This window comes from Vombatus ursinus, unplaced genomic scaffold (assembly GCF_900497805.2).
Source record: "Vombatus ursinus unplaced genomic scaffold, bare-nosed wombat genome assembly UNPS02000580.1, whole genome shotgun sequence".
Taxonomy (NCBI): domain Eukaryota; kingdom Metazoa; phylum Chordata; class Mammalia; order Diprotodontia; family Vombatidae; genus Vombatus; species Vombatus ursinus.
The window spans coordinates 28,499,180-28,526,929 of NW_020940358.1; the positions used below are offsets into that span (position 1 = coordinate 28,499,180).

General features: G+C 46.8%; 1 protein-coding gene and 1 long non-coding RNA gene across 2 annotated transcripts; one reads left to right on the plus strand and one right to left on the minus strand.

Annotated features, from left to right (window-relative positions):
* Positions 1–1,592: 1,592 nt before the first annotated feature.
* On the minus strand, positions 1,593–25,461 carry SDC4 (syndecan 4). The gene is made up of 5 exons (XM_027851641.1): positions 25,349–25,461; positions 7,898–8,042; positions 6,109–6,155; positions 4,418–4,607; positions 1,593–3,673 (listed from the first exon to the last, which is right to left on the minus strand). The coding sequence occupies exons 1-5, from the start codon at positions 25,406–25,408 to the stop codon at positions 3,522–3,524; spliced, it is 594 nt and encodes a 197-aa protein (XP_027707442.1). The 5' UTR covers positions 25,409–25,461; the 3' UTR covers positions 1,593–3,521.
* LOC114035502 lies at positions 7,258–10,202 on the plus strand. The gene is made up of 2 exons (XR_003568229.1): positions 7,258–7,678; positions 10,098–10,202. It is a non-coding gene; the product is annotated as an uncharacterized LOC114035502 (long non-coding RNA).
* Positions 25,462–27,750: the final 2,289 nt, after the last annotated feature.

The window sequence follows — 27,750 nt, forward strand, 5'->3', positions numbered from 1 at the left end:
TATACATGTCCATCATGTTCAGTCCTGTGCCCTCTTCTCTTTTCTTTACATACTACTTCACTCTGGGATCTAATCAGCTCTCGGGTATTTAATTACCATCTCTATGCTGCTGATGCTCAAATCTACCTATCCAGTCCTAAACTCTGCAGACCTCCAATCTCACATTTCCAATTGCCTTTCAGGTCCAATAGACATCTTAGATTCAACATATATGAAACAGAACTCATTATCTTTCTCCTTAAACCCTCCCCACTCCTACCTTACCTATTACTAGAGGGCAATACCATCCTCCCAGTCCCTCAGACTCACAACCTAGGAGTCAACCTGGATTTGTCGCTATCTCTCACCCCCACTATTCAAGCTTTAGCCAAGGCCTGTTCAAATGAGCCCCTTTCTCTCCTGGATACTGCTACCACTCTAGTGCAGGCCCTCTTTGCCTCACCCTGTGGTTATGGTAATACCCTCTTAGTGGGTCGGCCCACCTCATCTCTCTCCCCACCTCAATCCATCCTCCATTCAGCCACAAGCAATTTTCCTTAAACACAGGTGCGATCACATCAGCCCCCTACTCTACATACTCCAATGGCTTCCTATTGCTTACAGGAGCAAGTTCAAAATATGAAGGGCTTTCAAAGCCCTTCATAACCTAGTCCCCTCCTGCCTTGGCAACCTTCTTACATTTTACTCCCCAACAGGTATTGTTAAATCCAGTGACATTGGCTTATTGGCTGTCAGTTCTGGGCTTTTACCCCCCCCCCAATGCCTGGAATGCACTCTTTCCTCTGCTCTAACTACAGACCTCTCTGGCTTCAATTAATATCTCACCTTCTATAGGAAGGCTTCTCTAATCCCTCTTAATTCTAGTGCCTTCACTGTCTGTTATTTCTTATTTATCCTGTATATGGATTCTTTTGTATACATTTGTTTGCAGATTGCCTCTCCCATTAGATTGTAGGGTCCTTGAGATCAAGAGGTCTTTGTACCCTCGGCATTTAGCACATGGTAGGTACTTAATTAATGTTTATTGATTGATTGAGACTGGGGCCAACCAGGCATTCCAAGGCTCATTAGTGGAGTGCTATTTCCAAGTCTGATAGTCTTTCCACTGCCTGGGGTGTGTTTCCCACTAGACCTATAAGGTCCTAGAGAGCTAGGCTTCCACAAAAAGGCATTCAAAATGCTCCAGGGAGCAGAGCTGCTTTCAGAGAAACAACTTCTAAGTGGGAGATCAAGCTAGGCCTTTCAGGTTTGGTTAGAATGCCCATACCAAGAAGGGAAACATTGGTGAAGCCGCCATGCAGGGTAGGCAGCGGCTCTGCTATTTGCCTTGGCAATGCTTTCTGCACATCCTGGCCTCATCACTTGCCAGCTTTCCAACTACTGGCAAATTTGAGAACAGCTGGGAGATAACAGGACTATTAACATATATATGCCACCTATGGCAAAGAACTGTCAGCCATTACTGGCTAACAATCATATTAAGGGATTCCTCCCTCTCCACTATGGGGGAGATGGGAATTCAGGGTCAATAGAAGTTTGGGATCACTCTCATCCACCCTCCCACCCCCGAAAAATGAAATAGAAGCAGGGGGTTTGAGAAAGCTTTTTATTTTTATCCAAAATATCAGTAACAGACACAGTGAAAGGCAACTACAAAAAGGCAGGAAGTGCCCACTCCCACCACTCAGTCACAGCAGGGGGCAACAGGGAGTTGGGTGGGGGTATCGATGAAGGAAGAGGGCAGAGACCCAGCCAGCTGGAGTCCTAGGGCAGGTAGGGGATAGGGAAATCAAGTCAGATCAGGGAGTAGCTGTCCCAAGGGAGCAAGAGCATGGGCAGGTTGGGAAGAGCTACCCACCCCAGCCAGCAGGGTGGTGGTGGGAAAGGGAGTCCCCAGAAGGCCCTTCTCTCTTCACCAGAGATGATCCTTGGGGCTGACTGTCTGGGATTTTTCTGCTCTCACCTATAAGGAGATGGTTCAGGACAATGCCTCAACCAATAGTCCCAGTCAAGTCCCCTACCTCCAGGATCTCAGACTAAGGCCAACCAACTCTCAACACCATGGCTACTGCCGCCATTCAAATTGGGAGAAGGCACCAGAGGAAGAGGTCAGGGAAAGAATTGAGAGCTGAAGTCAACCACTCAAGAACTCCCATCCACCCACCCAACCTATTTTATACTCTTTAAATCACACGTTTTACTCGAAAAATATATCTCTATCTAGAACTGAGGAGAAAGAACAATATATTACATACTAAAATAAACAAAGGCCCACCATTGCCTACAACACGAACACAATTTGGGATCTGCAAGAATCTATTTTCTTGATGTGAAAGGATAACCTTGGAAGGGGTTGAGGTGGAGGACAGGGTCTGAAGTATCAAAAAGGAAGGGATCAGAGAGGTAAGGAGTGTCCATAAATAATAAAAAAAATTTTCATAAAAATCACACCCCAGGCTCTCCCCTCATTTCAAACAAAAACAAAACAAAAACAAAAACAAAAAAAAAAAGACACATAAATAGACAGGCCACAGCAGGTGCTAGAAAGATGCTGGAGGCAAAGCCCACCCAAGCTGGTATCTCCCACCATGCACCAGGGCAGGAGCAGCCTCTACCCCAAGGAATTAACTCTTCAAAAATTGGAAAGTTATTTTTTCAAAAGTTCTTTTTTCTTCTTAAGAGAAAACTCTACAAATCACTTCTATGTAAGCATTCACCTGTGTTTGTATGCTCTCTCTACCTACTCACCCTACCCTCAAAAGAAGTTATAAAAGGAGTCCTCAACAGGCCAAGACAACTTGTCCCCGATGTCTTTTCCCTGGTTTTTACATAAGAGCTGCTGTTTCCCACTATTTCTTCTCCCTGATGTTACCCTACAGTAATACATTGCTATGGGGTGGTCATAAACATCTCTAGGTGTTAATAGCTTCACTTCCCTCTCCTCCACCAATCACAATGCCTTGAAGATATGGGGTGGGGCCCTGGCCCACCCCTACATAAAAGGACAGCTTGTTCTGGACAGAAATGAGAGACCTGTAGGACCCTGCCTATACTGCCCCCCCCCCAAAAGGGTTGGAGTCTATCTAGTTCCCCTCTCCTTCCTCCAACTATCCCCTCTCAAATCAGACTCCAGAATGCCCAATATTAGACCAGGTATCATAAAATTCTAAGATCAGAGCAGAAAAGGATTTCAAGTGATTTCCTTATCCAGCTCTGACTTTCAGGCTAGAGAATTATTGCCATTTTTATATGAAACAATTGAGGCTCAGAGAGATATGAGGAACTGGTAAAGGAACAGGAGGGAGGGGAGAGGGTGGGGATAAGGAAGGGGAAAATTTTCTCTTATATAACCTACTCCACTCTCCCAAACGCAAAAGCATCCACTTTGTGGGAAGAGGGGGAAATAAGCAGAAAGAAACAGTGGAGACACTCTGGTTGGTCAGTGCCTCCCCCTCCCACTGAGGTGCCAACCCTCCCTTCCCCACCCGTAAAGTCTATGCTCTGCTGCCCACTGGAGGGCCTCATGCGTAGAACTCCTTGGTAGGGGCTTTCTTGTAGATGGGCTTCTTGCCCAGATCATAGCTGCCTTCATCCTTCTTTTTCATTCGGTAGATCAGCAACAGGACCAGGAATATGGCAAACAGGAGACCCACAGCACCACCAGCAATCAGAGCTGCAGAGGAGGAAGAAGAGAAAGGTATTAGAGCTTGAAGGGACTTGGGAACAGAGTAATCTGATGCAGAAGGGACCTTCAAGGTCATCTGGCCCAACCCACTCCTTTTACCGACGAGGGAGGAGAAAACAGCCAGAGTGGAAAGGTGACCTGCCCCAAATCAGCATACCCTCTTTAAGAGGGGGGCAGCTCTGGGGTGCAGTGGATGGAGCCCCTGGACCAGAGTCAAGAAGATCTTAGATAAGTCTGAGTTTCCTCATCTATAAAATGAAGATAATAGTGCTTACTCCCAAGGTACTGTCCAATTTACTAGCTGAATAAAGTAACTGAGGCATTTACTTGCCTTCTCTGAATCTTAAATGAACTACTCTACTCATCTGTAGTATGGGAATACTTCCACTGCTTCTTTGAAGGAAAGCTGTGAGGAAAATACTGTGTAAACCTTGAAGAGTTACTATCAGTCCAAATCATGCTGCCAGATGGTTGTACTTATTCTGTTTGGGGGAAATGTTTTCTTTTGGGGAAGGGAAGTCTGATTGTTGGTTAGAAATTGTCTAGAACAGATAAAATGTACCCCTATTTCAAAAAAAATTTAAGTGACACAACATGAAAAGGTTATAGAAATGGGATTCCTTTCAGTTACAGTCTGTAGCTACATAAACGCCTCCACACACACACACCCCCAGACACCCCCCCCCACACACACACATAGTCTCTTTGCCCCAAGTATTTAAGCCAAATTACCTGCCAAGACTTCCGTCTTCTCAAAGATGCTGCCTTGGGCAGTGCTAGACATCGACACTTTGTTACTTATATTTTCTTCCTTAAAAGAAAACTTCTTGGTAAGGATCTCATTCTCCTCCAGCTCTTCAGAGTCCTTAGGATCCTGGCTTGAAGGCTCAGTCTGCTCAAGGATGTGGTTATCCAGGGGCACCTAGAAATGGACAAAGTATCCAACAGGTTTAGGAAAGGAGGCCCAGCTCAGTGTGCACATGACAACTGTGGTCATCTTACACAGACAGAAAGAGAGACAGAGAGCAACAAAGATGGACAGGTACACACATATGCACATGGGCTTCAAGTAAATGCACATGCGCACAGACAGACAGACATACAGATATACCCCTCCACAGCTCACCAGAAGACTTAGGAAGACAGTAAAGATGATTCCAGCTGTGGGTAGGACAGATCTTCTTACTCACTACATTGCCAGGCAATTGAAGCCCACCTTGCCATTTCAGTTTTATTCATCACCCCCCTCCACCCAACCAAGCACTCTCTTCTCCAGCACCACTGGATCATCTATCTCTTGAACACATCTGTTCACTCTCTCTTCCCTCCAGGTTTATGCCTGTGATGGTTCCTATGCCCACAGTACTGCTGCCACTCCACCCCCACTCCCACCTCTAAGTTCCTATTTTTCTTTTTCTTTTGAAGTTTTTTTTTATTTCAGTACTTAGACAAAATATCCCCATAAAATTCAAAATGTCTACCATTACAAAAATAAGTCTCTACAAGTGATTTTCTGTCTGCACCACCAGTAGCAAATATATTAAAACAGAATCATATAACTTCAGTATAGTCTTGCAGTAAAAAGTACAGGACACTTCAAGCTACACTTTCATCAGTAATAATTTGCAAAAGTTTCATCTCTTTATCCCTTTGATAAATACAGTCTTCCACAAGTTAATCATTTAAATTAGCTTTCCACAAATATACATGTAACTTAGTGATTACTGTACATGAACACACAATGCTTATATACATAAATTCCAGTTTGCTTAGATGTGTTGGCAAGGGAATTGTATACAATCATAGAGCTGTGTTCATGTTGGTCCCATTAAATATGCACAATACAAAAGCACAGAAGATGCATCAATTTACAAAAGGCAATTATTTAAAGTCACTACAACTGATGATGCTGTTCAAGGGATTATCTTCTCATGCCAGCATGGAACCAAGTGTATGAAGCTATTGACCCTGACTACATTTAACTAGTTTTTTCCAAAGCTAAACTCAAGCCCTATCTCCCCAAGAAGGCCTTCCCAATTCTCCCCCTGCCCCACCTTTACCTTCAGCACTTTGTTTATACCTCTGATTGGCATTCAGAGTCTGAATTATCTGTTTGCAGGTTGATGCCCTTCCTGCAGCTCCATGACATCAGAACTTTCATTTTATTCAAACCCTGTGTCTTTTTTAATATGGAACTCAGCACTACACCCAGTAAGTGCTTAATAAATGCTGAACTGACCTTGGAGCTTATGCCCCTTTAGTATCATATCAAGTATATCTGTCCAGGAACTAAGGATGTATATGTACATGTATATGCATGTGTGTAAACACATTGGCTGGATGGGAGGCCTCTCCTACTCCCCCCCTCCCCCGCCCCCAGGCCATAAGGGAGGGAGTGAGGAATCAAGGCTAGCACTACTCACCAATGGCTGAAGCGTGTTAAGCAATGTCTCAGATGACTCGGTATCATCTATAGGGACAAAGGATGGATGTTAAGACAAAGATGGCAAGGGAGCTCAGTCTATGTTTGTTGTTTAGTCATTTCACAGTTATGTCGAACTCTTTGTGTCCCCATTTGGGGTTTTCTTGGCAAAGATATAGTGATTTGCCATTTCCTTCTCCATCTCATTTTACAGATGAGGAACTGAGTCAAACAGGGTTAAGTGACTTGCTCAGGGACACACAGCTAGGAAGTGTCTGAGGTCAGATTTGAACTCATAAAGATAAGACTTCCTGACTCCAGGTCTGGCACTCTATCCACTTTGCTACCTAGCTGTCCAGCCTATGTTTAGATGATATGAAATTAGCCCAGCTCCCACCTAGAGGGAGGCATACATAGCTAGGATCTGGGAATCCCATACCAGAACAGTCTTGTCCTTTTGTCTGCCCTCTCCAAAGGTCAGAAGAGAACAGGAGGGAAGGATGGTACAGACAGCTGTAGGCCCCACAGCGGGGCCCTGGACAAAAGGAAGACTGGCCTGCATTCTAGCTTTGCCACCCACTTGCTGTATGACTACAGACAAATCACTTTCCATTTCTAGGCCCTGGATTCTTCCTTGAAAATGAGGAGTTTAGATTAGATCATTTTTGTCTTTCTGCCTCTAATAGACTTGAGCCCACAGCTGCAAGGAACCCTAGAGACTATTTAGTCTCCTCCCCTTCCATAAAAGGGGGCTTATACTTGCTAGCACAGAAGTGAGGAAAACACATTAAACTCATTTTAAGCCTCAAGGCTCTAGAGAAAGGGCAGAAGATAAATAAGAAATAGGGAGATGGATTTCTGGGTCTCTTGATGCCATCCCCTTCTCCACCTGCCCTTGGGTGGACCCAGGGCCTTGTTCCAGTTCTCTGAAGATCAGCCACCCTGTTTGTCACTTGCCCAGTCTACCCTACCTTAATCCAAAGCCCAAGCTTGCTCTCATCCTCCCAGGCCAGTTTTTTCCCCACTTCTTTACCTCCCCTCCATGGCTCCCCTCCCCAGCTTTGCCTACACATGCCCTACTGGTTTCAGGGCTGGTACTTCTCCTTTCCTCCCCACCCCTGGGCACCCCAAGCTAAAGGGCGGGGACTGTTAGGACAGGTTGGGGCCAAAGCTCTCAGAGAGCAAAAGGCTCAGAGGCAATTTCATAGGCTGTCGGAGATGGAAAGAACCTGAGTTCAACCCCCTCATTTCTCAGGAAGAAGGGAGCAGCTGAGTACTGCAGAAGCTAAGGGACTGGCTCAAGGCCACACAGTCAATGAGAGCTGGGGGTCTAAGTCTCCTGACTCCTGGTCCTGGGCTTTTCTCAGGTTCAAACATTTATTTCCCAGAGCCAGCACCAAATAGGACCTACCCTGGAGGTATTCAGGATGAAAAGGATCATCTTTGCCTTTAAGTTCCTATGAGGGAGTTGGAGCCCAGACCAGAAGAAGAGGCCTCTCCAACCAAGGACTAGCAGCAGACGGAGAATATTAATGGGGCCGACGATGGGCTGTGTTCCCCCAATAACTTTGGTGAGTGCTCTGACGATAGTCAAATACAAAGAGAAGCCCACATTCCCCAACCCCCAGGGTCAGCCTTCTGGGGCCAGAATGTGACCAACTGCTTTCTAGAATTACCCTTCCCTCCCTCTCATCCTGGGAGAAATCTTAGAACTCTCCTTCCCAAATTCCATTCAGCACCCTCAGGCCGACCTGCCCATCACTACTTTCCGAGAAGGAGTTAGGCCTTACCTGTATCTCCCGAGCCGGACAGTTCAAAGTCATCAGGCTCTTGTTCCAGAAGGGCCCCTCCCACATCCTCATCATCTGGCAGGTCTCCAGAGAAGTAGTGAGCTTCATAGAGGTCCCGGGGGTCCATCACTTCTGTCTCACGGATCTGGCCAAGAAGTGAAGGCCTGTCAGCCAACAGTGTCTGAAGTCCACTCAGCCAGCTGACTGATGGGACAAGGAGTCAACCCCCAACACCAGGCCTATCTAGAACACAGGATGAATGTGCATCCTGACACAAGATGGGCAGGGATGGGGGCTTAAGGAATGTAGCCTGAGCAGAATGGGAAGGTCAAGGCCAAGCTCAAACCATTCTGGGTCTGCTGCAGGGAAGCCAGAAGACACAGCCCTCACCCTGGGAGAGCTGTCAGTCAAGATGCAAGAAGGTGGAAGGTCAGGATGGCAGGACTCACCCCTCTTCTAGGGCATTAGGAACCACCATAACCAAAGCTTCAGGGGCTTCAATAAGAGGTGAAAAAAGCAAATGTGGGATACAGTGGACCTTGGAATGCAGGCATTCCAGCCCAGCTGCTAATTTGCTGGGTGACTTTGTATGACCCTAGGTATGATGTATCCCCCATTTTAATGTGAGTTCCTTGAGGGCAGGAATCATGTTTTTGCCTGGTTTTGTGTCCCCTACGTTTGGTATGGCACCTGGCATATTGTAAATAATTAACAAGTGTTTGTTGACTGATCACTTCTCAGAACCTCAGTTTTCTATTCCGAAAAAAATAAATATCCTCCACGTAGAGGTAGAAGGGCGAGACAGACACAGAGGGATCTCCCAAGTTTGTTGCTTACAAACTACAGAATCCTGACTCCTCTGAATTCCAAGAGCAACCCAGGCTTTTCTCTTAGGTATCTGAGGCCTTGAGACTTGATTTCCCTCCAGCAAAGCTATGAGGAAATGTATATCCCTCCGGCAGACTGCTGAATAAATAGGCCTGACCAAAGTCACCTTCTGCCAGGGAGATGAGACTGGTCAGGTGCTTTGCACAAGATGGGGGGTGTGTGTTAGGTGGTGTGTGTGGTGTGTTCCAGCCAGCCATGCTTCCAGCTGCCCCAGGCTCTAGGATTCAGAGGATCTGTTCTAGTAGGTGGCTACAGAAAGAGGAGACCCCCCCCCCCCCAATCCCTTCCTGCCTACCAGGATACAGGCATCCACATGTTCTGTAAGAGAGGAGCTCCTAGAGCCTGCCAACAAGGCCAAACCCACAGGCTGCTCGCGGGGGCTAGGAATTCCAGCAGCAAGAGCTCCTGATTCCCAAACCGTGAAGTCATCTCACAGCAAGGGCCTTAACCCCTTCTATTCTCCCCTTTCCTCTCGGGGGGAACTGTTCAGAACACTATAAAGAGCCCTGGCCCAGGGAATCTGGAGGCTTAGGCTCTACTCCTAGCCCTAGTCTCTGATCTACTGACATTTAGCCTCTCTGGGAGAAGGCTCGCTTCCTTCTCTGATAAATCAGGAGGTAGGAAGAAATTGTCCCTGTGGTCCCTCCTTGTTCTAAAGTTCTATGATTCAGAGCTGGGGCTGCCCAGCAGGGGGGGCGTGTTGCTACGTGATGCAAGTAACCACCTCTCTTGCCTCAGTTTGTTGAATGGATTTGTTTGGGTTTTTTTTTTTAACCCATCCAGGAGTTACCAATAAAATCAATGTGAAAGTAATTTGAAAATGGCAAAGGGTTATCTAAACACATGGGTATAACACAGCTAGATCCAGAGAATCCAGGCAGGGTGAGTGGCCACACTTGTGTGCTCACACACATACAACCTCTGAGTCAGCCAGGCTCCTGGCACCACCCAGACCCAAGGCTCTGAGTCCCAGTGCTCAGCCATCCTCCCTACAGAGCCAGCCAGGCCTGCTCTGGCCTTCTGACAGCTTCCGAGAAGGCCTGGTTCAGGCTTAGCTGGGAAAAAAAGGTGTCAGGGCTGGGGGAGGGGGACTGAGGAGGAGAGGGAGAAGAGAGGAAGTGAGACGTGGAGGAAGGAGGCAGCCACACTCTCCCATCAAGCATTTACTGGATCGTAGAATCCCAGAATTTAAAACAGAGAACGTCAGAGCCAAAAGGAGAGAGGGCCATTCCCTCATGCCTGGAATGCAGGCCTCTCTCCTATCTGCATGTTGAAATCTATTTCTCAACTTTCTCTGATCTTCCCATCTTAGGAATGACCCTTCCCTGGTTTCCAGCACCCTCAACCTCACATCCTATTTCATCTGTGGACATGTGTAACCTCTCCTAGAAGACCATAAACTTCTTGAGGACAAGGAGATTTGTATGGAGTAGGTACTCGAGGTGTGTTTATTTTTACTGATTCTTGTCCAACACTGAACATGGGAGCCAGCAGAAGTTTTATAAGTGACATAACATAACCCAATTTCTTTCTTTTACAAAGAAGAAAATGGAGGCCCAGGAGAAAAGTGACTTGCTAAAGGTTATACGGGGCTAGAGGCTGGCACAAGAGCAGTGATGGGCTCCAGCAAGCTGTCAATTGGCAACATTTCAGAGTGAGTTGACACCTTGAAAATAGGCAAACTCTACTCTAAGAAACGCAATAATACAGATTAAACTTAAATGTGTGTCTTGCATTTTCCCCCTGGAGAGCTGATTGTTAAACATATCAGCACACTCCTGCCTAGAATCCTAGGCAATTATGGGACCCTGAGGAGGTAGTATATTAACATGCTCTGGGTACTGCCAGCACTAGAGGTAGGTGTAAGCCAGAGCCAAGATGGAGGCACCAAGCCTCTGGCCTGGAGACTCACGGCCGGCCTTTCAACTCCCTCCTAACCCGTCCTTGTAGCCCCTTTTTACACAGGGCCGATTCAGCACAGGGTAGCTTTCTTTCAGAATGCAGGCCACCCAGCAGTCTATGTCTGCAGAGGCATACGCCAACAGTCCCCAGAGCCTGGCCCAACTACAGGACAGGAACCACGCTTTTAAGAGCTGGGGAAGGTCAGCATCCCGGGGTGCAATTTGCGTGTGTATCTCCATAACTTCTCCCAGCCAGTCTGCAGTCTCTCTGCCTCCCTGTTCTCACCACCCGAGAAAGGTACCCTCCCAGAAAGAGACACAGGGTTCTCTTGACCTTTGCTGGGCTCCAAGGACAAAAGGTTGCTAAGCCTCATAGCCTGGACTGAGAGTCAGGAAACCTAAGCTTGAAGACTAGCTTGAACATCTATTACAGCTACATTAAGTAAATCACCATCTGATTATGTTCTTTCAAAAAAAAAAAATGGGGAAAATGCTGATACTACCTCTCTCCCAAGTTTGTTAGGAACAAAATATTAAAGAAATGGGAACTAATATTATCCTAAAGTCTCTTCAAGTTCCTGGACTCGGAGTTATAGAGTGATGGAGGGTCATCCTCAGGTCACTTAGTCTAATCCCCTTATTTTACCCATTAGGTGTTGTTCAAAATCACAAAGCCAGCAACTATCAGAGGCAGAATTTGAATTCAGGTCTTCAATTCTAGAGTCAGAGGAGCTCTTCACACTGGATCATGCTGCTTCCAATTTGGAGACCACAAATGCCAACAAAAGGCTTTGCACACACAGAATCAGAGCCAGACCCCTTTTAGGGACTTGTCCAGTCCCCTCATTTTGTATGAGGGAAAACTGCCTTGCCCAAGGTCAAAGAGCTATGGTCTTTTTATGACATGGCTGTGGCTGCCCTAAAGTAGGGCAGGACACAGGGTGGAGGAGGAATGACAAAGATGGTGACTCCCTACCCTTAAGGACCCCTGTGGGTCAGGAGTACCAGGCTTACAGTTAGAAAGTACACAAGGAGAAGAACCTCAGGGTTGGGGTAAAGATCCAGTCAGAAGATTTCTCCCCTCTACCCACCCTTCCAGAAGGACGAAGGCATCAGACGCCAGTTATTCTGGCTATCAGACAACAGGCCCAGGCCGCCCAGAAGCCCCCAGTCCTAGAAGGAAGGTAGGAGAGGAAGGCAGGGGCACAGATGTTCCCCCGCAGGCTCCTGGAAGAAGCCCCCATGGGAAGGGCCTCAATGTCCTATCACCCACCAGGCTCTCCACTCCACCTCTCCTCCCTTTGCCCACAAAACAAACATAGCGACTGTCTAGGTTGTTTAAAGTACTGTTTAAACGGAAACTTGGCCCCTTCTCTAGAGGGCCCTAGGCAGGGCCTGTTTAACTGTTTGTGAGGTGAGGAGAGAGGGAAGGGCATATTCAGGGAAAACTTCTAAGACTTGGCTCCTGGGGTTAGAGGAAAGGGACTAGAAGTTAGAGATTTTCTGCTTCCTCCACTCCTTCTGAGGGTCAGAATGTCTGCTGGTTAATGGGTGTGCTCCAAGTAATGGAGTGGGTGCTGCTGTTCGTCTGGCTCTTGGGAATCGCTGCTGTCTATAGTTCAGCATCCACTGGTGAAAGCGGAGGGACCCATGGAAGAAACTTCAGGGACTTTAGAAGCCCTGCCCTTTCCCCACCCCATAGGATGAGATGTGCCCAGGGAATAAGGACCCAAGTGTCCCCCAACACCCATACTGGGACCGACTGTTCCATTCAAAGCAATAGTCCCCATCCTCAGTTTACAGTCTAATTGAGTGAACATGCATGTGCACAAATGTACAGAAAACACGATAAAAGCAGAACCATGGCAAAGAGATGAACCATTTAGGGGAGAGACGTGGAAGAAAAAAATCAGAAGGCTTCATGGAAGAGGTAGCATGTGAGCTAGGCTTTAAAAGGAAGAAAAGGATTTCAAAAAGCTAAGGTAGAGGGGGAATAGTCTGAGGCAGATTAGTAGATCTGGGAATAATCTGGGGGGAAACTTCAAAGCTAATCTGTTTGGTAGGCAAGGGGTCTTTTAAAACCTAAAGGCAATTCTGCAGCCCTTCAAAGAAAAACTAAGCAGGAATGGACTCACCCATGTAGTACAAAATTGGAGGAAAATGTGTGTGTTGGGGAGGGAGGTCGTTTGGAAAAGAGGGAAAAGTAGAAGGCTCTTGAGACCTGGAAAATCAGCCCAGTGACCACTGGAATTTGCCCAGCCTACCTTTTTTTTTTCTTGGGGGTGGGGTGATGGGGGGAAGAATGAGACTCACATTTCCTCCCCCTACATGTATTCGCATGCCCACACACACGTGCACTTCTAGCTCGAAATCCTATGGTCATCATCCAAGGTCACATGGGATGGTTGATCCAGAGGGCTAAGCACTTTCTCAGTCTCAGAGAATGTCAGAGCTAGAAGGGCCTTTAAAAACCAGTCTTCCTCGCTTTACCAGAGGCCCTAAGAGGAGAAATGACTTGTCCAAAGTCACACATTCAGTTACTTACACTCAAAGAGTTAAACCAGGTCTCCATAGGGGCTCAAATGGCCAGCCAAGCAGGCAGTTCGGCTCCAAGGTCGGATTACTTTCAACACAATCACTCTGGAGGGAGCCCAGACCCAGGCTGCCAGTCTCTAGGAGTTTTTTACAAGAACCCAGTAGGACAACCTATTCATCCCCACGCAGAAGGCAGCTCCCAGCTGGGGTATGGGGGGGGGAGGGGACATGGGCAGGAAGGCTCTTAAGTTGGGACCCAGTTCTGTACTTTGCATGGACTTCCCTGGCCAGGTGGCAAATTGGTTCTGGGGATGCTAGAAAGCGCTTGGATCTCTTTTTGAGATAGCTAAGGCAGGCCAAAGGAGAGGAAAAAAGAAGAGAAACAGCCCCAGTACCCCACCCCCTTCCTCAAGGGCTCACAGAGAGATGCATTGAGCCTGGCCTTTTAATCTGAGAACCAGATCTGAAATCCCTGCCGGATAAGTGTCCTGAGGAGCTCTCAGGCTCTGAACACAAATCTCCTGTTCTCCTAACCTCAGTCAATAGCCTCTTTCCAGGCCTGTCGTCCTTAATTATATCACCCTGTAACCAATCCAGAAGGCCTGGCTCCCCAGACTCTCCCTTCAGTCCCCAGGGGTGGGAGGGTGGGCATGTAGCCTTGGGAGAAGGCTCCTCTCTGGAAAGGGTCAGTCTGCCCCACAAAAGTTGGGCAAAGCAGGTCAGGCATCCCTAGGCTGGGGATAGATGAGGCCTCCTGATCTCTCCGGGTGATGGGGCATCCGCCAGCCCCACCCCACCCCCACCCCCAGGCTCTGAATGGGAGATTTTTCATAAGGTCCCAGTAAACAGGGTCCCGGCAATTGGCCACAAGCTGTTTCTCTGCTTGGCTCATTCTTTCCACACACATACTTGCCACCCCACCCCCTCACCCCTTTCCATTACCCCAGTCACCTGACTTCCAAGCTCCCTTGGCTTCAGGGCAGAAGGAACTGAGAACAGCTGGGCTGCCAGCCCCACACAGGGGCAGCCCTTCTTCCCCCACCCCAGACCACTGAGATTAAATAGACAAGGTCCATGGCTGATTGGCACACTGCACACTTACATTTAAGGTTGCTGCCCCTAAGGAGACCAGCTGGACAACAGGGGGACCAAGGACGCCTATGTATGTGCATGTGGGGGAGGGAGCACTCCACTCCTATTTCTCTATCCTGTTATCCTGCTTGTCACATAAAAGCCCATTTTACAAATGATGAAACTGAGTCCCAGAGAGGGGAAATCACATCACTCCACAGTACCTGTGGAGGCCCTGACTTTCAGTCCAGCACAGTCTCCATTACATGCAACAGCCCAAGCTCCTTCCTATTGCTTCCTTTCCACAGCACCAGATGGCAACTTGTAAGACAGATCCACTCCCTTTCCCCTCCCCACGAAGTACCTTCAACTCTGGGCCAGCAGACAAGTAGGGAGGGACACCTAAGAACTAGTTCTAGTTTAAATATAAACTCATTTGATAATTAGCAAACAGCCTAGCTCTTAGGTAAATAAATAGAGAATTCTGGATCTAGGCCCCACCACACCCTTTTCCCCAACAACAGAGCAGAAGAGCAGAGGGAGAAAAACAGCCAGGCTCCGCCTCCAGGACCCCTAAGGGAAAGGAAAGGAGCACCCCACCCCCACCCCAACCCCAACCTCTGCAGCCCAGGCCCAGGCTTAGGGTTTTTTGAACACTGGGCCTGATTTAGGGGCAGAGGTTAAGGACAGAACCAAAAACCCGATTCAGTAGAAAGAAAACACACCCGAGTCCAAAGCCATAGGTCAGAGCCCCAATTTTGGAACTGAAGTCAATTAACTGTGTGACCTGGTACAAGTCACTTCCCTTTTCCAGCTCTCAGTTTTCCCATCTATAAAGTGAGAGGGCTGGACAAGAGTTTGAGGGCCTATGCTAGCTAGTTCTGACATTCTGTGATTCTGGGTGCAAACACAACCAGGTGATTCATAATGACCGGTTGCTGACTCAAGATGATCTTTTCCCACAGGGGTTATCGAGGCCCTGACCCCTAAACCATCAGGTAGAGACACTTCCTCCAGCAGAGGAAGCTGTCCAGACTCCAGTCTCTTCCCACCCCAAGACAGAACTGAGGAACTCATCAGCACAATGCCTTGTAGCATTTTTCTGTTAAAACAAGTTTTATCGATGCCCTCTAAAATATTAATCATTTCCAGATACACCCCAAGGCAGCTAGGTGGCTCAGTGAATAAAATGCTGGGTCCAGAGTCAGGAAGACCTGAATTCAAATCCAACCTCAGACACACACTAGCTGTGTGACCCTGGGCAAGTCCCTTATCTGTTCACCTTAATCCACTGGTGAAGGAAATGACAAACCACTGCACTATCTTTGCCAAAAAAAAAACCCCATGGAAAGTATTGGTCCTTGGGGTCATGAGGAGTGGGACACAACTGAACAACAAAAGACACACCCTCACATTAAACACTCTTACAAAACTAGTGCTTTGTAGCAAAATGAGACTCGGAAATTAACTGATTTGCTCAGGGTCACACAACTAGTAAGCCTCATAGTTTTGACTTGAACCCAGTTCTCTGAGTCCCCTAGCCAGTTTCTTTTCTACTCCACAGTAACTCTCCAGAAGGACTAAAGGCCAGGTGCTTTGCCTTAAGGGGGGGGGGGGTCTGGAGCAGGCTTCATCCTGTCCCTGACTCCATTCTTTAGAAAGGGTGGCAGGTAAGTCAATATTTAACTGACTTTCCAAGGTAAGGGCTAAACAGTTTTCCTGGGCCCCAGGGGGCCTCCCAGTCTGGGCCCCACCAATCCGGGAGCAGTTCCTAAGAAGCTCGAATGACTCAGGGTGAGTTGGTCCGACTGTGACTCAGGGACCCAAAGCTAAGGCCCTCTTCTCCAATGGGTCATTTCCAAAGCCTTCTCCCCATTCCACCCCAGCATGGAGGCTTGTTCCTCAGTATGGTGCCAAGATGGGTTTCCAGCTCCCTCCTCCACTGATGTGGGGCTGCCAGCTGGGTGCCTGACTTTTCAAATTTGCAAAGTGGGGCAGCCTCGACCCCCCACAGCCTAGCATTCAGAGTCCTTGGAAAAGCCCTGAACGGAACTTTTGTTGTTGTTGCTGAGGGAGGTGGGGGCAGCAAGGACTGAATCCTGAATCGCTGGTTTGTCTGACATCCAGCTAACTTAAGAGGCACCAGCCTCCTTCTCTTCCCCCACGGGCCTGGGAACGACCACGGCCTGGACCTGCCTGGCTCAGTCACTAAGGCAGAGCACCGGTACCTCTACCTGGTGATCTCCCAAGCCTACAGCAAGCTCATGTGCCCATTCATGGGCACATCAACATGTCAGAGCTGGCAGAGGCCTTGGAACGGACTTGAGGAATCATTTACATGAGCCAACCCTCTTGTTTTATACAGCAAGAAACTTAAAAAGGAGAAGCGGCTTGACCCAGGACACACAGCTAATTAAGTAGGAGAGCCAGGCTTTCTAACCACTAGGCCAGGACTTCTCTACCATACCACATGCACAAAAAAAAAAATTTTTTCTAGGTCCAACCACCTTGAAATTAAGAGTTAAACCTAAACTTCTAAGGCACAGTTAGGTGACACAGTAGATAGTCTGTAGTCAGGAAGACATGAGTTCAAATCTAATCTGTCTGCCTCAGTTTCTTCAACTATAAAACTTGATAACAGTAGCACCTACTCACTTAGAGCTGTTGTGAAAATCAAACAAGATAATAGTTGTAAAGCACCAAGCACTAGTGACCACTTAATAAGTGCTAGTTTCCTTCCTTCCTCAGATAAAGTAGAGGTCAAGCTAAGTTCTAGTCCCTGTTCCCCACCCCCCAACCCCCACCCCCTTGCAAAAAAAAACAAAAAAAAAAACCCACAACCTTTATCTCCAATGACCAATCCTCCTACCTAGTTAGGCAGGGTCAGACTGCCTGTCCCCGAGATTAAAGTTGGTAGTAAGGTCCAGGGATTCTTTTTAACCCTCCAGCGTTTCAGGGCCACATTCCAGGAAAATAGTCACGAGGTGTCTCTCTCTGTCTGTCTCACACTCTCACACACACACACACACACACACACACACACACACACACCCTCCAATCCTAGAGAGCTACCTATAGATAGCCCTATAAATAAAGGTGATGGAGTATCGAAGGAACCGTACTAGATCCAAAGCTAGTCCTCTCCAGGGACATTCTGGGCACCCACCCTGCCCCTTCGTGCAGCTCAAAGCCAGCACCATCCCCAAAAGCATGCAGTATGTAATATCTCCTAGCTGACTGCAAGCCTTCCTTCAAGGTACAGCAGATCCTCAGTGACCCTGTGGCTGATTTCCATCCTCTCCTCTCCCATCAGTCCAGTGATCTTTCCCTTCACTGAGGAAGTACAAAAATCAAAGGAATTTAGAGCAGGTGGGGATCTTAGCGATCACAGGATATAATAATCCCATCAATTTTACAGACAATGAAACAAGCTCAGAAAAAAAAAACAAACACCAGGTAGCAGAGCTTGGGATTTGAACTCAGGTGTTGTCACGGTCTCCCCGGATGCTGTTTCTTGAATGTTTCTGGTCCTTCTCAGCCAAACGAGGAGCTCTCAAAAGAGGTGGGACCATGATTTATGTTCCCATCCCTCCAGGGCCAACAACAGCATCCTCTAGGTAGCAGACAGTTGATAATAAATACCCTGTTTGATTGATGGGAGCTGTCCAGATGTAGGGACAAGAAAGGTGAGAAAAATCAACATCCTCCCTGCTCAGAGCAGCTGGGGCATCACATACCAGCTTAGAACTGAGCTGTCTGAGATGGGGAGAAAATTGGAACTCAAAATCTTGTGAGAGTGAATGTTGAAAACTAAAAAGGAAAAAAAAAGAACTGAGCTGTCCTTCCATATGGAAGGCACAAGGTATAATGACCCAAAACCAGTATAGACAGATCAATAGCAAAATAAATCCAGTGCTGGGATTGGAGTTAAAAGATCTGAGTTTGAGTCCAACCTTGGACACTTATAAACCACTCGAGTCTCTAGCCTTATTTCCTCATTCATAAGAAGGTGGATAATAGCCCCCAACCTCACAGGGTTTGTTTTGAGGTTCAAATGAGTTAACATATGTAAAGCATGTGATAAATTTTAATTATTATTCTATGATTTCACCTTCCCTTCAGCTCCTTGACCTTCTCAGGGGCAGCACACTGGGACGGTAGTCAGCATAAATTTGGATTCCAGTTTTATCACTAACTAGTTGTGCACCGTTGGACAGGCTTCCCTCCTTTGGGCATCAGTTTTACTGATAACAATGAGGGGAGAAGGGCTGGCTTAGATGACCCTCTACCTCTAGGGTTCCTTCTTGCTTTGACTTCCTAAATTCTAAAGGCTCTCTCTACCCTATTATTCTGATCTCTTCAGCCTTTTTCTGAAGAACAGTTCCAAGTGGTCCCTCTCTCCAGACTGGGGTTTAAATCCAACAGGGACATTTCTGAAGGCCTCCCCCACTGGTTTCTATTCCCTCACCCCGACAGTTATGCATTCAAGGGGGTGACTGTTTGACCAGGGTAGAAGCCCAAATGTTCTGAGAACCAGTGACCAGCTCTACCACCAGCTGTCTAAACTCAAGGGTAGAGAGGTTGGAGGAGAAATGTTTCTCCTCTTCCTTGTGGCTCAGCCATATCCCCTACAAAAACCTAGATGAGGCCCTACCCATCATTTTGTGGCTGCCTTGTTTTTGCCTCAGTCATTTTTGGAGATATCCACCCTCCCAACCTCCTAGATGGGCTCTCCCTTGAAACACAAGCAAAAAAACATTCAAATACAGTGACCTCATAGGACAGTGTATATATAACATTCTGCCCTAGTGGTCCCTTGCTTCTCTGAGAAAGATTTCATTATCTATCCCCAGGGACCATTTATTGGTTTTTCAATTACTCAGAGTCTGGCTTCCTTTAATGATCTTTTCATTTCCAGTGATGTAGTCATTGTGTACATTGCTTTTTTTGGTTCTACTCATTTCACTATCAGTTCATGGAAATTTTCCCATGTGGCTTTGAATTCTGCATATTAGTCATTTCTCATTGCTCCAGAATATTCCATTAGATTCACATGCAGTAGTTTTTTCAGTCTCTCCCCAGTTACCACACACTTTTCTATGACAATAAATGCTGCTATGAATATCTTGGCATATATTGGATCGTTGTTTCTGCCTTTGACCTCCTTTGATGGGATCGTTGGCTACCTTGTAGAATAAGATGGACAGGCTAGAGATTATCACCCCTATTTTTTAGAAGAGGAAACAAGACTCAGAGAGGATTAAGTGAAAGAATACTGAATTAGTCAGATTACAAAGGTTCAAATCTTGCCTCTCTCTATGTCCAACCAGTGACTTGGAGCAATGCACTTCACCTCCCCCTAAGTCTCAGTTTCCTCTTCTGAAAAATGAAGGGGTTAGATGACCTCTTTCCACATCTCCCTCCAATGACAGTAGGGCCCAGGCCATGGCAGCCAGCTTGTCTGAGAGCCAGCCACTCCAACAGGAGACAAGGAGGCCTTTAATTGGCTGGGGCAGGAAAGTTGAGTAGGGCACCGAAGGAATAGGCCCCAGGGAGTACCCTCCCCACCAGACAGGAAGAACTGGTTTGAAATTGTAACCAACTTGGGCCCAGGCATCGGGCCCAGGCATCAGGCCCAAGAGGGGTGACCCACAAATATACCATACAAGGACAAACAGCTAAGGAACCTGCCTCTAGGCAGAACCCCCCCCTGAAAAGTCTGTCACATGAGGCAGAATGAAAGGCTCATGGAATTTAGAGCTGGAAAGGACCTTCTCAAGTTCTATTCTCTCATTTTTATGGATGAGGAAACTGAGGCCAAGAGAGGTTAAGTGATTTGACCAAGGTCAAGCCACTTTGAGTGAAGATGTGTTTTTTCAAAATGGAATTGTGGGGGAGACCAAGTGAAAGAGTAGGATATAATAGAAAAGTTACATGTGTGTGACCTTGAGCAGCAAATAGCGTCTCTACTCTGGGCCTCAGTTTCTTTATTTGTAAAATGAGTGTTGGACTATGGTCTAAGGGACCAGCTCTAACATTCAGCTATTTGTGAGAATTGGATAGAGTCAAGAGATCCAAATTTTAATGCCAGCTCTGGGCTATTGGACAAATCACTTCACTGAACCCGATTGGACACCGATCATGTATGGAACCAAGAATGCCAGATTAGGAATCAATAAACTTCGGCTCCAAGTCTCAGCTCTGTTACAAACTAGTTGTGTGATGGGAGCCTCAGTTTCCTCATCTGCAAAACTGATATAATTTCTGGCTTCCAGGGTTGGGGGGAAAAAAAGATTGAATAAAAGAATAGGTGTGAATGTGTTAGAAAAACTTAAAAAAAAAAATAAAAAAACAAAACAAAAAACCAACCCAGAGTTATCGTTATAACCTCCTCCCTTCTCCCATCACCTTTGCATTAAAGCCTTATTCTCTGCTTTCTCTACCCCAAGCTCAGACAACAGGTCAGGTGACCCAAAGGAATAAGTAATTCTTCCTTTCAGACAAACCTTGGCCTTTTTTCTTTGTTTAAGGGGCCAACAGAAGCTAGGAAACTGGAGCCAAAGGGCAGAGGTCAAAGATCAATGACCTCTACCAGGAGTCAGGCAAGCAATAGCAGGTTACCTTATCCTTGTGACTCAAGTAAACATCTAACTCTTCCACTGAGGACAGAGGGCCAGCTCGCTCCTGCTCCCTTTACTTCCTCAATACAGCAGGAGCCACTTCTAGCCCGCCAAAGTGCCACACTGAACCAAAAGTCACTAAGGGGGAAGAATTCCTTCCCCCACTTCTGAGCCGATTAACACTCTGCCTTGGGAATGTGCACAGGTGGTCTAGAGTTGGAGGAAGGAAGGTGTCTTAGACCCCTGAGTCGGGGTCTAAGGGTTCCAGTCCCAGCTATACCAATGTAATAATCATGTGACCTTTACCAAATTGTGTCCCTTACCTAGGTGTCTCAGCTATAAAAGGAGAATAAGAATGTTTACAACACAGGTTTACCTTGTAAACATGAGATCACAGCATCAGAATCAGGGCTGGAAGGAACTTTTAGAGGTCATCTAAGAGAACATAACCTCTGGAGAAGCAAAGTTGAGGCCCAGAAATGCAAAGTGATTTTTACCAAGGTCAAAAACTTGGTAACAGAGCCAGGTTTTGAACCTAAGTCCTTGGACTCTAAATCCAGCACCAAGACCCATAAAAATAGAAGACTATATACACAGCAGTGCTCTAAACATAGTAGGTATTAAATTTTGCTATTTCCCTACTGATCATAAAATTCAAATCTAGAAGGAAACTCAGAACCAGTCCAGGAGTCATTTAGCAGAAGGAAAATAGGGCTCAAAAAGGAAAGTGACTTGTCCTGGAAGTCACACGGGGCATAGGCAATGAATGGGGCCTTTTCAAGCGTTTGCTAGTGCTGTCTCTTCCTCCTCCTCTCTTCAAACCTGACTATCCTTGAAAGCAGCTGTGGTTTGAGTAACAAGAATCCTGGGCTTGCCCGTTGGGCAGGATACCTGGTTTCTTTCTACTTGACTCTGGATAAGTCTCTTCACCCAACCACAAGATCTGGAACTCGTGGAGAGCTCAGAGATCACCCAATCCAACCCACTCATTTTACAGAGCACTGAGCCTAGAGCTGGAAAATGTTTTACCTAAGGTCACTGAGCCAGTTAACCGCAGAAGTGGAATTCAAACTGTCCAGCAGACCCACCTCAAATTCAAATAAAGCAAACAGAAATGATCACCTTTCCTCTACAAACTAGCCCTGCTTCCAGCACTCGCCTTGGGCACCACTAACTATCCTTCCAGTCCCCTGGATGTTAACCCCGGCTTCATTCTCCTGCTCACCCCCACCCCAGGTGTCCCATCAAATCAATGCCAAATCTTGTTTCTCTTTTGACAACACTGCTTTTGCCTGTCCCTTTCTCTCCACCCACAGCCTCTACTCTATCTCAGGCCCTCATCATTTCTCACCTGGACTATTACAATAACCTCCTGCCTTCCTGCCTCAAATGTCTCCCATCTCCAATTAGCTACCAAAGTAAAATTCGACAGATCTGGTCTGACTAATTCCAATGGCTCACCAGCAAACTCCAATTGGCTCGTTACCTCCAGGACCAAATAAACATATACCCTGTTCAGAGTTCACAATCTGGCACCAAATGACCTTTCCAGACTTGGTACACATTACTCCCTTTCATTCTCAAAAACTGGTCTAGGCAAACTGGCCTTGCTGTATGGCACACCCAGCACTCCCATCTCTCAACATGCATAGCGCCTGACACACAGTAGGCTCTTTATAAATGCTTGTTGATTGGTTCCAAGTCCTGTGCTCTTTCTAGTAGACCCAATGTCTCTAGTTATTTTTCTCCCCAAAAGACAGCCTGAACTTGATAGGGGCTTCACCTTCCAGTTCAGTAATTTCAATGATTCAGCATTTATTAAACTCCTACTATGTTCCAGGCCCTGGGAATACAAATCCAAAAAAGTACTCTCTGCCCTCAAAGGGCTTTCCTTATTCAAGGTCTACCTCCCCTAGGCGGCATAAGCTACTCTACCGCAGGATTAGTCTTTCTTTTGGGGGCTCCCAAAGAGCTGGTTGTATGAACTACATTGTTCATGAGTTTCATCTTCCTCCCAAAATAAAAAGTTTCAGAAGGATATTATTATTCTGCTGAAATGGAACACAGGATATTTACATATAACCCCCTTTTTTAGTAGTAATGATAATAAAAATAGCTAGCATTTAAGGTTTGCAAAGTGCTTTACATGTTAACTCACTTAATACTAATGATAGTGATAGCTAGCATTTAAATAGCTCCTAACAAATGGCACCGTGCTAAGCATTTTACAAATACTATCTCATCTGGGCCTCACAATGGCCATAGGTACTATTATTAATCCATTTTACAGCTGAGAAAACTGAAAGCAGTCAGTAGTTAAGTGGTTAAGTTAAATGACTAGTTGTCCAGGTTCATACAACTAGTAAATGTCTGAGGCCAGATGTGAATTCAGGTATTTCCCAATTCTCGGTCCCTATATAGGGACTCTCTCAATTGCACCATTTCTTCCTCTAAGCCTTCTTCCCTGATCCCAAGAAACCATTCTCACCATCCTCCAACTTGTGCCCAGAAACTAATCTTGATCAATGCTATGAAAAACTCAAATAGAAAAGGAGTCAATACACAAGGATCCCCGAGGGCCACAAGTGACTTGGTCTTAAAATATTATATTGTTCACATTTTCTATTTTTATTTGTTTTGCTAAATATTTCCCAATGACATTTTAATCTAGTTCAGGCAGCTTGTTTGAAGCCTCTGATCTAGACCTTTACTCGGTTTTATCTTAACCTATGGACATGTCGTATAGATCCCCCCCAAGCTCGTAGTCCTTGCCCTCAAGAAGCTTACACGTCATTTTCTTAGCTCCATCTCCAACACAATTCCTTGCAGTCTGGGCAGGTAAGTGTTGAATGGAACGATATCATTGCCCATCCTGTCCAAAGGTTGCCCCCAAACTGTTTGCAAGAGGCCTCAGAGTTCTAAGTTGAATCAATATTTAATGATTAAGCTGCTAAGGCTCCCGGGCCTGGGCTAAAGTTTAGCAAGAAAATGGTAAAAAGTTCTGCTCCAGACAACAGCATAAGGAACAAAGTTTCACACATTTACACCATAGGGGGGGAGCTTCGGTTTGGAGAAGAGTCAAGAAAACACTGCTTCCTCACCCCAATGGAGTCCACTCTGCTTCAGTTTTTACTGTAGTTTATGAGAGTAACTCTTGGCAGTCCAGTTTCTCCCTCCCACACTCTCACCTCAGGCTCCACCAGGTGGGAAGTCAATAATACACCACATTTTTTATGTAAACTTTTAAAATTCCAAAGCACTTTGGCATCCATAATCTCTTCTGATCCTCAAAAGAGCTCAGGGCGATACTTGATTATAAGCCACATTATCCCCCTTTTACAGTTGAGAAAATTAAGGCTGTGAGGGGAAGTGCTAGTAGATGGTCATCCCTTACACTCAGGAGCTGGTCTAATGTTAACTTTGTATCTCTCACATCAAGAATGAATCTCTACAACGTGTGTTCAAATTGACTCGTCCAAGGTCAGCAAGTTAGCGCCAGAAAAAGGACTTGAAAACCCAGGCTAAAAGCATTGGGCTTTTTCTACCAAGAGCAGCTGAACTTTGATTCCCGCCTCCTTCCCCTCCTTTAAGTGGGGAGGGAGGAGGGGTAGCGGTGAAGTTGGAGGCTAGCCTCTGGATCGTACCTTGCCATAAGGGATGAACCCAGATCCAGAAGAAGAGGAAGGGAGGTCGCCTATATCACCAATCCCAAACTCCAACCAGCATGAAAAATTGTAAAGATCAATGGATTTAGAGTCATAAGACAGAATAGTGGCTCTGTCATTAACTAGCTTCTCTGGGCCTCAGTTTCCTCAAATGTAAAATGAGGTAACTAGATGAGTTTTAAGATCTAAAATTTCAGCTCTCAAGTTCTACTTATGCGAGCTCGATCTGTCCCCCAGCAGCACCCTCCCCCTACCCCCCCATCACTCCATCGAAGGCAGGCTGGGGCCCAATGGAGGGGGTGGTGGTGCGGTGTAGCGATGGGATAGGGGCTGGCCACAGGGCGGGGGTGGGGTGGGGGAGTCGGTCTCAAGTTAATCACGTCCCTGACAGAAAGTTAACTCGGGGAGAGGAGGGAGGAACCCCGGTATAGGTGCGGGTGGAAGCAGAGGCGGGGTTGGTGGCATTCTGGGTCAGTCACCCTAAGGAGGGGTGAGTTGAGGACAGAGGAGCCCAATCCCACACCCCGTCTCTGGGCCCCCTCTGCTTCACCGCCATTCCAGAATAAAGTTCAGGGGGAAACAAAGTTAACTCTAGTGGAAGTGGCCGCCTCCCTCCATCCCTAGGGTTGAGAGACGCGAGTCCGAGCACTGCCTCCCCGCCCCCCACCAAGCACCCCAAGCACAAAGCAGGCGCCAAGCACTCCCCACTTCCACCGACCTCCCCCCCCTTCCAAGGGCCACTCAGAAACACTTGGATCCCCAAGCACCTACCGATTCGGCTACGGCGCTAGCAGCCAGGAGCAAGAGAGCGAAATAGCCGAATGGGGGCATGGTGCCTCCCAGCCTCGCTGGCGTACGCGAAGGTTAGGCTAGGGATCCGGACAAGTCCGGAGCCGGCTGCGCGCGCTCTTCTTATAGGTGGCGTGCTGCTGCTGCCCGCCCCTCCCCGCCCCTCCCAGCCAGGGCTTTGAGCCGCCGCCCCCGCCCCCGCCCGGAATTCCCCAGCCTGGACTGCTCCCCGGAGCTCAGATGGCCGGGCCCCCAGGCTACGGAGGCTCACTCCCCCAGGGGAAGGAACAGCAAACCCACGCGGAATGCCGGAAACCCCTATTCAAAACGAAAAGTCTCTTCTTCCAGTACTGGGACACCCACCAGTGCCTTAGTGCTCCCTCCGCCCCGCTTACCCCAGTCAGGCCACTACCACGCCAGCCTTTCCCTTCTACCTTCTACATATACCCCTTCGGGCTCCCTCAGCGTGCCAGCTTCTTTTGTCTTCCAAGATGAGTCCTAAGATACTGGAATTCTGAGGGAGGGAAGTGCCCCCATCATATCTTCTACCGAGTGATGATCTTTCTTCGGGTCATAGATCTGGATTTGGAAGGAGCTTTAGGCTCTATCAGCCCAACTCCTCAGGTGAGGAGATAGAGGTTCAGTAGAAGGGTTGCAAAATAAGTTCAGATCTATAGAGGGTTTTCGTTGTTGTTGATGTCATATTAATATTAGGCTAGAACTGTGAAATCACTGATGTGGGGAACTCCCAGGGAGGAAATTCGCGCTCGCAATGCGGATCTGGCAATGTTTTGTCTTTTATGTAGTCGTAGACTTACTTGAATAGCCTGGGGACCTGAGCGGTTAAATAACTTGCCTGGGATCACATCCCGCAACCAGCGTGTAGGATTTGAATACAGGACCTGGGGATCAGCTCTGAGACTGGCAGTCTCTCCACTTAGGCAATCTGCCTCTCACCAACATCATCATTATCGTCACTACTTAGTACATCTAAACTTTAAAGCTGGCTGTCCCAACTCCTACTCACGAAGGTCAGTCAGGTCTCTAGAGCAAGGCTGCTACATCTTGAGGGCTTTCTCACACAGGAGTTCTTAACCTGGAATGTTTTCTTTTTATAGTTCTATTTCAATATAATTGGTCTCCTTGGCAGTACTATGTATTTCATTTTATGCATTTAGTAATAGTAGCTAGAATTTACATAACCTTTAAGGTTTGCAAAGCATTTAACACGTTATTTCATGTAATCCTCACAATAACCCTTGGAGGTAGGTGCTATTATTATCCACATTTTACAGATAAGGACACTGAGGCTGAGAGAGATTAAAGAGACTGTTCACACAACTGGTAGGAATCTGATGCAGGAATCAAACTCAGGTGTTTTTAAACACCATTCTGAAAAGTGTGTAGGCTTCACCAGACCGCCAAGGGGTCCTTGATGCAAAAAAAGTTAAGAACTCCTGTTGTGCTTTCTCTCATGATTATCAGTTGATATCAGTTAGTCAGCTTTTAGAAATGAGCATTTACTATAATGGTATAGTGGATACAACCATCCCCCCCCCACAAAAAAAAAAAGGCTGTGGCACTCTCCCACAAGTACATACAGAATCCAGGGGAAAGTAGGCACACTCATATGCTTGAAGAGCATATGTAGCAAAGAGGTAACACAGTTCTTGGAAATCTTTTAGCTGGAGTCTTCCAGATGTTCCCATTAGTTATTGTATAGCTCTTCTGCTGGCCTCCTTGTGGAGTTTTGACTCTGTTTTTCTCTGTAGTCCAGTCAATCCTAGCCTTTTGATACAGACACTACTGCTAGTCGCCAATGCATTCCCTGGGATTCTGCTATGACATGGATGAAAAATCCCCAAGAATGAGGCTAAGCCTGGGGCCAGGGCCCTTATCCTCCTCCGGAGCAATTCATTCTCAGTGGCTTAACTTTCCACCCTTACCTAATGCTGGAATTTTCTAGGTTCTGAAATGGTCTGCTATTTTATAAAACCTCATAGGGCTCTCAAAAGCTGGTGAGTGAGGCAGCTGGTGGCACAGGAGATAAAACACTAGGCCTGGAGTCAGGAAGACTTGACTTCAGATATGGCCTCAGACACATTAACTGGGTGACCCTAGATGAGTCACTTAACCTCAGTTTCTTCAAATGTCAAATGGGAATAATAATAGCACCAACCTCAAAGGCTGTGCTTAATACAGTGTCTGGTGCACAGTAGGTGTTAAAGAAATATTTATTCCCTTCCCCTTTTCAACCAATCTGAAGCTACTTCTTGATGCCTAAGCCTTTTTACATCTCTGATTGATTGTTTCAATAGACATATGTTCTTACTTGATAAAGCCTTCAGGGCTAAATGGGGTAAAGTGATTTGGACCCCAGCAAT